This window comes from Salmo salar, chromosome ssa22 (assembly GCF_905237065.1).
Source record: "Salmo salar chromosome ssa22, Ssal_v3.1, whole genome shotgun sequence".
In the NCBI taxonomy this organism is placed as follows: Eukaryota; Metazoa; Chordata; class Actinopteri; order Salmoniformes; family Salmonidae; genus Salmo; species Salmo salar.
The window spans coordinates 15530307-15543867 of record NC_059463.1 but is presented as its reverse complement, the minus strand read 5'-3'; the positions used below and the strand labels follow the sequence as shown (position 1 = coordinate 15543867).

Below are 13561 nucleotides of genomic sequence, written 5' to 3'. Positions count from 1 at the left end.
CATCCCAGAGTTAATAGCCTACTTGGTCGAACCATTTTTGGCAGCTATTACAGCTGTGAATAATTTTGAATAAGATTCTACCAACTTTGCACAACTTTCAGGGCAAAATATATCCATATTTTTTTGTTGTTACATCGCTCAACCTCAGTAAATTTGTTTGGGAATAATTGATGGACAGCAATATTGAAACTTTGTCTCAGATTTTCAAGTCAAGAACAGTCAACACCTCTTGGAAACACACTGGGCACAGAGGTCAATTGGACGTACAGTACCAGTCAAACGGTTGGACACACCTACTCATTTCCTTTAAAGTAAATTTGTGGAATTGACTTCCTTCTTAATGCATTTGAGCCAATCAGTTGTGTTGTGACAAGGTAGGGATGGTATACAGAAGATAGCCCTATTTGGTAAAAGACATTTACATTACATTTACATTTAAGTCATTTAGCAGACGCTCTTATCCAGAGCGACTTACAAAATGGTGCATTCACCTTATGATATCCAGTGGAACAACCACTTTACAATAGTGCATCTAAATCTTTTAAGGGGGGGGTTAGAAGGATTACTTTATCCTATCCTAGGTATTCCTTAAAGAGGTGGGGTTTCAGGTGTCTCCGGAAGGTGGTGATTGACTCCGCTGTCCTGGCGTCGTGAGGGAGCTTGTTCCACCATTGGGGTGCCAGAGCAGCGAACAGTTTTGACTGGGCTGAGCGGGAACTGTGCTTCCTCAGAGGTAGGGGGGCCAGCAGGCCAGTGGTGGATGAACGCAGTGCCCTTGTTTGGGTGTAGGGCCTGATCAGAGCCTGAAGGTATGGAGGTGCCGTTCCCTTCACAGCTCCGTAGGCAATCACCATGGTCTTGTAGCGGATGCGAGCTTCAACTGGAAGCCAGTGGAGAGAGCGGAGGAGCGGGGTGACGTGAGAGAACTTGGGAAGGTTGAACACCAGACGGGCTGCGGCGTCTGACCAAGTCCATATTATGGCAAGAACAGCTCAAATAAGCAAAGAGCAACGACAGCCCATCATTACTTTAAGACGTGAAGGTCAGTCAATCCAGAACATTTCAAGAACTTTGAAAGTTTCTTCAAGTGTAGTTGCAAAAACCATCAAGCGCTATGATGAAACTGGCTCTCATGAGAACTGCCACAGGAAAGGAAAACCCAGAGTAACCTCTGCTGCAGAGGATACGTTCAGTAAAGTTAACTGCACCTCAGAAATTGCAGCCCAAATAAATGCTTCACAGAGTTAAAGTAACAGACACATCTCAACATCAACTATTCAGACGAGACTGTGTGAATCAGGCATTCATGGTCGAATTGCTGCAAAGAAACCACTACTAACGGACACCAATAAGAAGAAGAGAATAGCTTGGGCCAAGAAACACAAGTCCACCTGTAGTATATTCAATTGATGATTGGACATGATTTAGAAAAGCACTCACCTGTCTATATAAGGTCCCACAGTTGACAGCGCATGTCAGAGCAAAAACCAAGCCATGAGGTCAAAGGAATTGTCCATAGAGCTCGGAGACAGGATTGTGTCGTGGCACAGATCCGGGGAAGGGTACTAAAAAAAAAAACTGCAGCATTGAAGGTCCCCAAGAACACAATGGCCTCCATCATTCTTAAATAGAAGAAGTTTGGAACAAGCAAGACTCTTCCTAGAGCTGGACGCCCTGCCAAACTGAGAAATCGGGGGATAAGGGCCTTGATCAGGGAGATGACCAAGATCCCAATGGTCACTCTGACAGATCTCCAGAGTTCCTCCGTGAAGATGGGAGAACCTTCCAGAAGAACAACCATCTCTGCAGCAGTCCATCAATCAGGCCTTTATGGTAGAGTGGCCAGAATGAAGGCACATGACAGCCCGCTTGGAGTTTGCCAAAAGGACTCTCAGACCATGAGAAACAAGATTCTCTGGTCTGATGAAACCAAGATTGAACTCTTTGGCCTGAATGCCAAGCGTCATGTCTGGAAGAAACCAGACACAGCTCATCACCTGGCCAATATCATCCCTACGGTAAAGCATGCTTGTGGCATGAGCATGCTGTGGGGATGTTTTTCAGAGGCAGAGACTGGGAGTCAGGATCGAGGGAAAGATTAACAGAGAAAAGTACAGAGATCCTTGATGAAAACCTGCTCCAGAGCACTCAGGACCTCAGACTGGGGTTCACCTTCCAACAGGACAACAACTCTAAGCACACAGCCAAGACAACGCAGGAGTGGCTTTGGGACAAGTATCAGAATGTACTTGAGTGGCTCAGCCAGAGCCCGGACTTGAACCCAATCGAACATCTCTGGAGAGACCTGAAAATAGCTGTGCAGCAACACTCCCCATCCAACCTGACAGAGCTTGAGAGGCTCTGCAGAGAAGAATGGGAGAAAATCCTACAAATACAGGTGTTCCAAGCTTGTAGTGTCATACCCAAGAAGACTCGAGGCTGTAATTGATGCCAAAGGTGCTTCAACAAAGTACTGAGTAAATGGTCTGAATACTTATGTAAATGTGATATTTCCGTAAAAAAAATAAAAATACATTTGCAAACATTTCTAAAAACCAGTTTTTGCTTAGTCATAATGGACTATTATGTTTAGATTGATTTAATCCATTTTAGAATAAGATTGTAACGTAACAAAATGGGGGAAAAGTCAAGGGGTATGAATACTTTCCCAATGCACTGTAAATAAATATATAGCCTATATAATTAGTCACAAGTTCAGTAACCCCTAGGTATGTGGGGAATCCTGCAGGGAAGTCCCTCAATTAAGCTAGACACACCATTTTAATTCCAGCCAATTACACACACTCCTTTTGTGACTGAGGTTGGCTATTCTGTAAACTTGTTTATGTTTGAGTCTACAGACACGCACTAGTCCATTTATCTTTCATTTAACATACTCCGTTTCTCTGAATAGCTACATTTCACCCAGCGAGGATGATATGACTCTACAACACTTTCTGTTTTGATTTGTGCTCGTCTATGCACCAGCCTGGCACAATTGACAATTTATATATATTTTTAAATTAAGAAAGAAAAAAGGTGAAAACATTGTGTTCACATGTGTATTTGTTTGATTTACAACTGCACAGGACCAACAAGAAAATAAAATCTAAACTGAAATTAAGATCTTTCACAAAAATGGACTAGACTACATTATTCACAATTCTAATTAATTTGGTTAGAGGCAAGTGATTCTCGTTAATGTGTAATCTATCTCACCTGTGGTAAATTGCAGGTGCCTACAGGGTTAAAAGTAGCCATACAACCAGTTTAGAAAAAACAGAACATTCTGCTCCATTGACCTCCCTTGAAAAAGTGCAAGGTTGCCAGTATTTGACTAGAACTCTATACTGTGTATAAATGCCTCAATATTTGTGACAATACTTACAAAGAGTTGAATACAAATTAAGTAATATTTTCTATAACAAAAGCAGACACTGTAGAAGTAGGTGAAAAACCTGGGGGGAAATGATGACCTTTGCAGCTGGATTTTGCAATGGGACTACAAAACTGGAATACAGCTTTCCTTCAACATTTGATACAAAGTAACTGATTATCAAGCTAAAGTCAATACCTCTTCAAGACACTGGCCAGATGTGTATATATGGACACATATTTACAAATTCAATAATGAGATCCATAATATTCACCTCAAAAAATACAAAAAAAACATTTTTTCATTGTGAAAAGTTTGAAGGCCGTTGGGCTCTCTGCTAACTACAAAGCTGACTTGCTAGTTGTATAGAACATTTCAAAGTAGTTCCACCCACAGATAGAAACGAACCATGCAAATAAACCCATTACGCTGTAACTTGAGGTTAAACAGAGTACACTTCCTATACAGAATTGAGTCACTGTAAAATGTATAGAATGCCTATAGGCCTCATGAATTAAAAGCAGATGTAGGCAGCATCTGTGATTTATCTCAACCACAACATTTCCTATATAGTAGCCCAGTAGCCTACTGTGTAGTGACAAGATTCAATGGTGGATATAAAGGAGAATTACATACTGTATATTTTATTAAATAATTCTACATTATTTTACAATTCTGACAGTACTTAACTATTTTAAATTAGTCCTTTGAACATTCATTTCCAGTAACACCGCTTTAAATTCCATATTACCTTTCTGAAAACGTAGGTCCCTATACAACAACAATGGCTTAAGCGACAATGTAAAAAAAAACTGAAATGAGTTGAACAAAGTATTAAACAGCAAAACTGAGAACTCAACAGCTGTGCTGAACGTAAAAACAATGAAAAACACAATGACTTTGTCACAAGTAGGTAATCAGTAGCCAAATATACGTCTTAAAGGGACAAATGGCACATATGATAGGTGTATATTTAAAACATGACAAACCTGGACGATAGATGCTAATAATATTTAGTGCAATAAAATGTGGAAAGATTAACAAATCATGACAGCTTGGTCATATTTTAACATATTACATTTGTTTGGATGAAATGTCCTAACACCTCCCACTACCCCAGTTTAATAAGAAAGCAAATATCATAAAATAGTACATGGTAGGACACATTCTTATTTGCAGAAAGGAAGCCGAAAACACGACCTATACTTGCTCTCAGACAATACTATATCTCTATTAAGCGTATTAAATACTTTTTATGAAACATTCTGAAAGAAATAAAACAAGTAAAGTCAGAAAAGCCAGAACAACGCATGTAACTTCATCTGTCCAACCAACTGCTATTCTACATGGAAGAATTTCCATATGTGAAGTCTAACAACAGGTCCCTATTTAATTTGAAGCAAAAATAATAAAAAATAAAGCTCCCATTTGAAAATGTTTTCTGTCCCTATTAAATAAGGCATGACTTAAAGAACAACTTAAATTCATACACCAATGAGGTGGTTGCATATTTAAGTAGTGATATTGCACAAAATACAAAAATAAGACATTAAATACTGCTTGCTATACCAGTAGTATATACAAAAAGATGTTTCTTTCCATGTCTCTCAGTGCCATCTTCACGTTGGACTACCTATTCCTGTGTCCGGTACAGCGCTGCTGTATTTCAAGTTCACCCAGTAAAGGCCATGTAATGGGAATTCACTTTCGTTTCTACATAGAAAACATTTGGCACCAATCCCAAATGGCCTGGGAAAAAGATGGGGTGTCTGGGTGTGGTGAGTGTTCTTGTTGGAGTTATACCTTTGTGGGCGAACCTACACATCACAATTATATGACTAGCTATGTCAGTGTATTCCCTACTGTTACACTTCACACTCACACTCGGGTAGCTACAGTATGAAGGTGGGAGGGACCACTAAGTGAAGATTCTGCACTCTGTTCTCTATGCAAACACAAAGCAGGAGTAGAAGTGGGTCTTCCTGGGTCTTGTGGATGGGTTGGGGGGATCCTCAGCCTCACGCAGGTTGCTGGGGGTTGGCGTGTTGAGGATGCTGAGGATGACCCAACAGTCCAATTCTCTGTTTCTGCTTCCTTTGCTCTGTCATCTAGAGGACAACACACGGGACAGGAGCTGGGTTATTTGCTCAACTCTAGTTTTCTGTATCTGTACCTCCGCTGCTCTGTCACATCTACTGCTGGGTTAAAGATTGTCGGTGTCTGACACTTACCTCCAAATAAGCTGATGCTAAGTTTCTTTTTCAGATAAAGTAAAAACTGTCCGTGCCTGCAAATGCTGCACAGCAATGAAGTGAAATCTTTTGAGTTTAACGGGAGGGTTTCAGTGTTTCATCTGAAACGTATCCTTCTACCCTTTCAGAATGTCATCTTGTCTAACAACATGTAAACCACAGTAAGCAAACAACCAGCAGTGAAACCCCAGTAAAATAATTTTTTACTTTCAAGTCAGGCTCATGAGAGATAATGAAAGATGTTGGCTTTCATGGCACTAGGGACAACATCAGTTTTAAATACACTGAAGTATTAAAACAAACAAAACAAGTTTCCTAAAAAAGATTTCGCAATCTTAATATTGCAAACATACAATGGCAAAGGCAATACAAATACCCTCACAAACGCTGTTGGTCATGAGATGAGCGTTATAAAGGAATTAATTATTAGATGTTGGGAAGTGCTAGAAAGAGCAGCATTAAAGTTTGTGAGAGAGCTGTGGGGGTGGCCACTGGCTAAACTCAGTTACAGTAGAATGCGACTCTTTATTTGTGCCACAGAAAACGAATTAAATCAATTTTCGTTGGAATTATGTAACAGATGGAGCTCTTGTCTGGGCCAGTTGTTTTTGAAACCATTTTCTTGTTTGTGCCACTTTTCAGTGCCATGGAGCATGCTTAAGACTCTTACAGGCAAGGGAGGGGAGAGGAGGCACTGAAGGCAACTTCTGGGAAAATAAGACTGAAACAGTCCAATGTAAAAAGCACAGTTTAGTCTGAATTTGTCTGTCAACTAAACTCCAAAAGTTCATTTTAATATTTTGGTCCATGTTTGTGTACGTGTGAAAGAACGGGCAAAAGCCAAGTAGACATCTACCAATTCAGATCCGAACATGTATTTATGGAGATATTTAGTAATGAATAATCAAGAGAAAATGTTTTTTGTGCCCTCATCCAAACCTTTTAGCCACACAACAACCATTTCCTTCTGTCTGGGTCAGTGTCTAAATAACACCCACTTCCTCATAGACACTTCTAATTTTATTGATAGACCCAAATACTACTTTGTTTACAAGAAACAGTATGCCGAGATCGATGAAATGATTTATGACCAGTAACGTTTTCTTGATCCGAACACAACTAATAAAGGTTGTATAATTAAATGATAGTCATTGTCATTATAATCATTGTCATTATAATAATATGTTTGATATGTTAATAGGAAATAAGAGGTGTTAAGAGCATCATTATCATCTTGCCAATTTACTGTAATCTGACCACGGGCATATAAAGTTTACCAGATGAATGTACATAAATATAATTACTGCATTTAAAGTAGGATGCCCACAATACAGTATGAGCTAAGTCATTATGGAACTAATCCTTGCTTAATGACGTAAATCAGATCAGGTTGAAGGCCACATGAGTTGCAGCATTGTGAACTATGAGTCATTGCCTTCTGATTTTAGTAAGCTCTACACCTACAAGGCAAAGAGTTGCTATCAAACAGATCAAAAGCTACACAAAATATATGGAAAAATATCAAAATAATGTAATATTTTCATAGCAATATCTATACAGACCATCATCTAGTCACAGGCAAAAGGGTCGACTCACCTGCTCCTTGAGCTCAGTCAGTTGTCCAGAGAGGTTGGAGACTAGCTTCATGGTAGACTCCAGTTTCTCCTGTAGGCTCCTGATTTCATTTTGCTCCCCGTCCGCATCGCTACAGACCAGAGACATGGCCCGCATCCGTGGAAACCAGTCAAGGTTGTGCTCCTGGTGACCAGAGGGAGAAGAGATTTTATTTGAGCATGACTAGAACATTTGTTGTAGCATAATACATTTCAATTTTGGTCTCTAATCATGATTAGAAAAGAATGTATAGAAAATATTTGGTAACACTTTACTGGGTCCATACAGTTTGAAAAAGTAAATATTGTAAAGTGTTAGCATACTGTCCAGAATATATCAAATAACCTTTCATTTAAACATCAATCAAATATCTTTACAATTTGCTTGCTCAGGGAATTAAAAAAAATATTTTCATCACATTTTGTCATTCAGTTAATGTATACCAAACAAAAATATAAAACACAACACGCAACAATTTCAAAGATTTTACTGAGTTACAGTTCATATGAGGAAATCAGTCAATTGAAATAAATGCATTCGGCACTAGTCTATGGATTTCACATGACTGGGAATACAGATGTGCATCTGTTGTTCACATATACCTTTAAAAAACAAAAAAATTGGCCTCACAATAGGCCTCAGGATATTGTCACGGTATTTCTGTGCACTCAAATACCCATCGATTAAATTAAATTGTGTCCGTTGTCTGTAACTTATGCCTGCCCATACCGTAACCCCACCGCCACCATGGGGCACTCTGTTCACAAAGTTGACTCAGCAAACCGCTCGCCCACACGACGCCATATGCGTGGTCGGCGTTTGTGAGGCCGGTTGGACGTACTGCCAAATGATCTAAAACGACATTGGAAGCGGCTTATGGTAGAGAAATTAACATTAAATTCTCTGGCAACAGCTCTGGTGGACATTCCTGCAGTCAGCATGCCAATTACACACTCTCTCAAATCTGTGGCACTGTGTTGGACATTTTAGAGTGGGCTTTTATTGTCCCCAGCACAAGGGGCACCTGTGTAATGATAATGCTGTTGAAACAGCTTGTTGATATGCCACACCTGTCAGGTGGATGGATTATGTTTGCAAAGGAGAACTGCTCACTAACAGGTATGTAGCCAAATTTGTAAAAACAATTGACGAGAAATAAGCTTTTTGTGTGTATGGAAAATTTGTGGGATCATTTCAGCTCATGAAAACATGGGACCAACACTTTACATGTTGCATTCATATTTTTGTTCAGTGTAATTACATTTCGGGTGAACACTTATTTCATCAAATTTCACGAATAACATGCTAAGACCCTTTGATTTTCTTTGACAAAGCCTTACACATTAGGGTAAGTCAGAATGACATCAAATATATTAGCTAGCTAAGGCTCCACTTGGCAAACAGATGCCTCTTTGACTTGTGTTTCTCTCAATCCCTCTTTGTCTGGCTATCTGTCTTTGTGCACTTATCAAGCCTATAATAAAATGTAATAGAATTAATGTTGGGGACTTTCCATACCAGGGAGTTCAGACTTACCGAGACAACTTCCTTTAAAACAAATGATGGTCTAATTATACAATAACACAGTCAGGTTGGATGTGTGAGGGCCGAATAGAGGAACATTTACTCAGACTTAACTAGCAATATAGGGCTGAGTTCCCCATTTCATTATTGTGGTATATTGTTGCATGCAAACTTCCTCTTTGGTGGCAATGTGGAGTTTAACACAACACACCCCTAAAGTGACAAAATGAGAATTGCCTGAATTTTCCATATACTACCACTGATTAGTTTCACATCTAAATAGTTGAGGTAAGAAAACATCTCAAGTCATCCACAGTGATTTATAACAACTCTTTGCCTCTTTCCTCATTTGTAAAAAGTTTCCACGCTTCTCCTTGGTGTGTAGCCTACAGTACACATCAAAACACCACAGCTATCAATCAGTCAATACCTCTCAATTCATTTCTTATGCTAACGTGCTCTACCCGAGTGGAATCACATGACTAAACTGATGGCATCTAAAAAAAGAAAAGGGAAAACGTACTGTACAAGGCATGCCCAGTGCACCTAGTGCACAAACGTTTACGCGTGGAGAATACAGTAATTGTGACGGCCAGTCACTTCAGAGCCTGGAGCCAGTGAAAGGGTCGCTGCGTTCATCCAGGCGAGCAGCAAAGGGCCACTCTGAGCACATTCTGTCACCCCTCCATCTCCTCCAGCACTGGGCCACTACATACCAATGTTATTGTGCACTGTCTGAACCTGCCCTCAAACAAACGGAGGCTGTGTGAACAGGTCTGTCTGGAGTTCCCTTCAACAAAAACACACGTTGGTAGACGCACACCATTAAAAAACAGTCCCTCCTTTAGCTACATGTACATGCATGTGCACTCCCAGACCCTACAAAGTAGCATTACAGTTAGCTTAACTACAGACCGAACAGTAGATTGTGTGCTTGAACAGGAGCGTGCTAGGTAGCACCTGCACTGTCGCCTAATGTGAGAACAGCTGCATGGCTGGAAAAGTCCCTTGGTTTCAGTGGTGTAGTCTGAGATGCGGGGGCGAGAGTGGCGGCTGCATGAGCCACAGGCTAGTCCTAGGTCAGACAAACAGCAGGACAGGGGAATCACACAGAGACTCATTCTGAAATGAGGAAAGAAGAGCTGTGTGCATGCTCAACCCCCCTCCGCAGCATAATGCTGCTTTCCCACATGTGATCATGTACATGCGTACTCTGTATTGGACATCTACCTACTATAATAGACTTGAAATGCACCGACACAGTATACTAGATTGCTCTGCTAGTGTACTGCTGAATGTAGAAACAGACCCTTCAAGAACAAGACTGTATAGCTCAGACATAACAACATAAGTAAAATCGTGTCAACATTATTTGTCTGAAATCAATTTGTAATCAAAGTGCCAGGCTTATCTTGGATGAGAGAGGGGCAGAGGCGTGAAGTACAGCAAGATTGATCATCCTGCCCTTTGCCGTCTGTGTCAAGAGTCAGTTTGACAGCCCGGCCCCCCAAAACCCCTTTTCCTCTCTCAGTGTTTACAAGTGAAAACACTTCCAGTAAGTCTCAGACCGCTGTCACCGCTGACATTAAATTAATCTTCACAGTAGCTCAATGGAAATGACAGAAATTCATTTTCCATTATTACAACCACAAGGGCCATGACAGAGAAACAGGATGCTGTGTGGTTTTGACAGCAACAGAAACGTCACAGGCAAGCCACAGGCCACCTGACATACTGACAACCCACCACATCTACTACTCTTCCACGCAAATTAAAGCAACAGATCACATTTCAAAATAGGCCTAACAAACAAATAGAAACAATGTGCAAAACACAATGGGAAAACTCCTTCTCACTCCCCTTCTGGAATGCCTAAAGCATTCTCTTATCAATGCGATTCAAAGTTCAAATCACGATGTGGATGCATCTCGGAGCAGCGAGCATGGGCCGCAATAATAATGAGGGCAACAGATTCTGGCGTACCCAAGTCAAGCAATATAAATGTAAGCCTTCAACCCGACACTTCAGCCAAGGCTTTCTGCAATTGACGTCAGTCCCAGTCATTGTCAGACTTGTCAGACTTCTATCTACACCCCCTGATCTCTTAAATCCCCTCTGTGCATATGAGGTGTCTTCACCACTTCAGACAGCATCATCATGAGACACTGTCATGGTTGTTAGGGTAACCAGGGGAGAAAGAAGGGGAAATGTATCAATAGAACTATTATACACTATTAACCCTATTACACCAACATAGGGAGCCGTTTCCCCTACCATGTCAAATGAAGAAGAAAGATCTCCTGTGTTGTTGTGACATCATAGGACGATAACTAATGTGACCGATTCCTCCACTTCTCAGATTCTAAAAGCTCAAACATTTATTTTCTTTTATTAACCCATCCCCCTCTTCGGAGGTCAAAAATAACTTTCCTTTTTAACAGCTTTCTTATGAACATAAACACATTTTGCATATACATTTTACATGCAATGCATTCAGAAAGTATTCAGACCCCTTGACTTTTTCCATATTTTGTTACGTTACAGCCTTATTCTAAAATGTATTAAATTGTTTGTTTTGTCTCATCAATCTACATACAATACCGAATAATGAGAAACCAAAAACAGGTTTTCAATTTTGTTTGCGAATTCATGTAAAATAAAAAACGGAAATATCACATTTACATAAGTATTCAGACCCTTTGCTATGAGACTCGAAATTGAGCTAAGGTGCATCCTGTTTCCATTGATCATTCTTGAGATGTTTCTACAACTTGATTGGAGTCCACCTGTGGTATATTCAACTGATTTGATATGATTTGTAAAGGCACACACCTGTCTATATAAGGTCCCACAGTTGACAGTTCATGTCAGAACATAAACCAAGCCATGAGGTGGAAGAAATTGTCCATAGAGCTCCAAGGCAGGATTGTGTCGAGGCACAGATCTGGGGAGGGTACTAAACAATTTCTGTAGCACTGAAGGTCCCCAAGAACACAATGACCTCCATCATTCTTAAAATGGAAGAAGTTTGGAATCAACAAGACTCTTCCTAAACCTGGTCGCCCGGCCAAACTGAGCAATTGGGGAAGAAGGGCCTTGGTCTGGAAGGTGACCAAGAACCCGATGGTCACTCTAACAAAACTCCAGAGTTCCTCTGTGGAGATTCGAGAACCTTCCAGATGGACAACCATCTCTGCAGCACTCCACCAATCCGGCCAGTTTCCAGACAGAAGCCACATCTCAGTTAAAAGACACATGACAGCTCGCTTGGAATTTGCTAAAAGTCACCTAAAGGACTCTCAGACCATGAGAAACAAGATTCTCTGGTCTGATGAAATCAAGATTGAACTCTTTGGCCTGAATGCCAAGCGTCATGTCTGGAGGAAACCTGGCATGGTGGTGGCAGCAGCATACGGTGGTGATGTTTTTCAGTGGCAGGGACTGGGAGACTAGTCAGGATCAAGGGAAAGATGAAAAGAGCAAAGTACAAAGAGATTGATGAAAACCTGCTTGAGAGTGCTCAGGACCTCAGACTGGGGCGAAGGTTCACCTTCCAACAGGACAACGACCCTAAGCACACAGCCAAGGCAACGCAGGAGTGGCTTCGGGACAAGTCTCTGAATGTCCTTGAGTGGCTCAGCCAGAGCCCAGACTTTAATCCGATCGAACATCTCATCTCTGGAGAGACCTGAAAATAGCTGTGCAGCGATGCTCCCCATCCAACCAGACAGAGCTGAGAGGTTCTGCAGAGGAGAATGGGAGAAACTCCCCAAGTACAGTTGTGCCAAGCTTGTAGTGTCATACCCAAGAAGACTCAAAGCTGTAATCACTGTCTCTGAGCTCTACGGACAATTCCTTAGACCTGATGGCTGAGTTTTTGCTCTGACATGCACTGTCAACTGTGGGACCTTATATAGACAGGTGTGTGCCTTTCTAAATCATGTCCAATCAATTGAATTTACCTCAGCTGGACTCCAATCAATTTGTAGAAACATCTCTAGGATGATCAATGGAAACAGGATGCACCTGTGCTCAATTTCGAGTCTCATAGCAAAGGGTCTGAATACTTATGTAAAAAAAGCTTTTTTTTTAAATTTATTTTTTATAAATGTGCAAAAATGTCTAAAAACCTGTTTTTGCTTCGTCATTATGAGGTATTGTGTGAAGATTGATGAAGAACAGTTTTTATTTAATCAATTTTCGAATAAGGCTGTAACAGACGCCTCACAAGTCCTAAACTGGCAGCTTCATTAAATAGTACCCGCAAAACACCAGCCTAGAAGGCTAGCATCCCGGAGTCTCCTCTTCACTGTTGACGTTGAGACTGGTGTTTTGCGGGTACTATTTAATGAAGCTGCCAGTTGAGGCATTTGTTTCTCTAATGTTCTTGTCCTCTTGCTCAGTTGGGCACCGGGGCCTCCCACTCCCCTTTCTATTCTGGTTAGAGACAGTTTGCGCTGTTCTGTGAAGCGAGTAGTACACAGCGTTGTACGAGTTCTTCAGTTTCTTGGCAATTTCTCGCATGGAATAGCCTTCATTTCTTAGAACAAGAATAGACTGACGAGTTTCAGAAGAAAGTTATTTGTTTCTGGTCATTTTGAGCCAGTAATCGAACCCACAAATGCTGATGCTCCAGATACTCAACTAGTCTAAGGCCAGTTTTATTGCTTCTTTAATCCGGACAGTTTTCAGTTTTCAGTTTTCAGCTGTGCTAACATAATTGCAAAAGGGGGACCAGTACGGAAAAAAGAAAATGTATGAAATGTACGCATTCACTACTGTAAGTCGCTCTGGA

At 40.9% G+C, this 13561-nt stretch overlaps 1 protein-coding gene across 8 annotated transcripts in view; it reads right to left on the bottom strand.

Moving 5' to 3' along the window:
• Positions 1–3048: 3048 nt before the first annotated feature.
• Positions 3049–13561, bottom strand: part of itpr1b (inositol 1,4,5-trisphosphate receptor, type 1b) — a 161724-nt gene continuing 151211 nt past the window's right edge. For all 8 annotated transcript variants that reach the window (XM_014166417.2, XM_045705335.1, XM_045705334.1 and 5 more), the window contains 2 exons: positions 7225–7386; positions 3049–5484 (listed from right to left, as the gene is read on the bottom strand). In XM_014166417.2, coding sequence (XP_014021892.1) covers positions 5395–5484; positions 7225–7386 — 252 coding nt within the window. In that variant the 3' untranslated portion in view covers positions 3049–5394. The remainder of the gene's footprint in view (positions 5485–7224; positions 7387–13561) is intronic.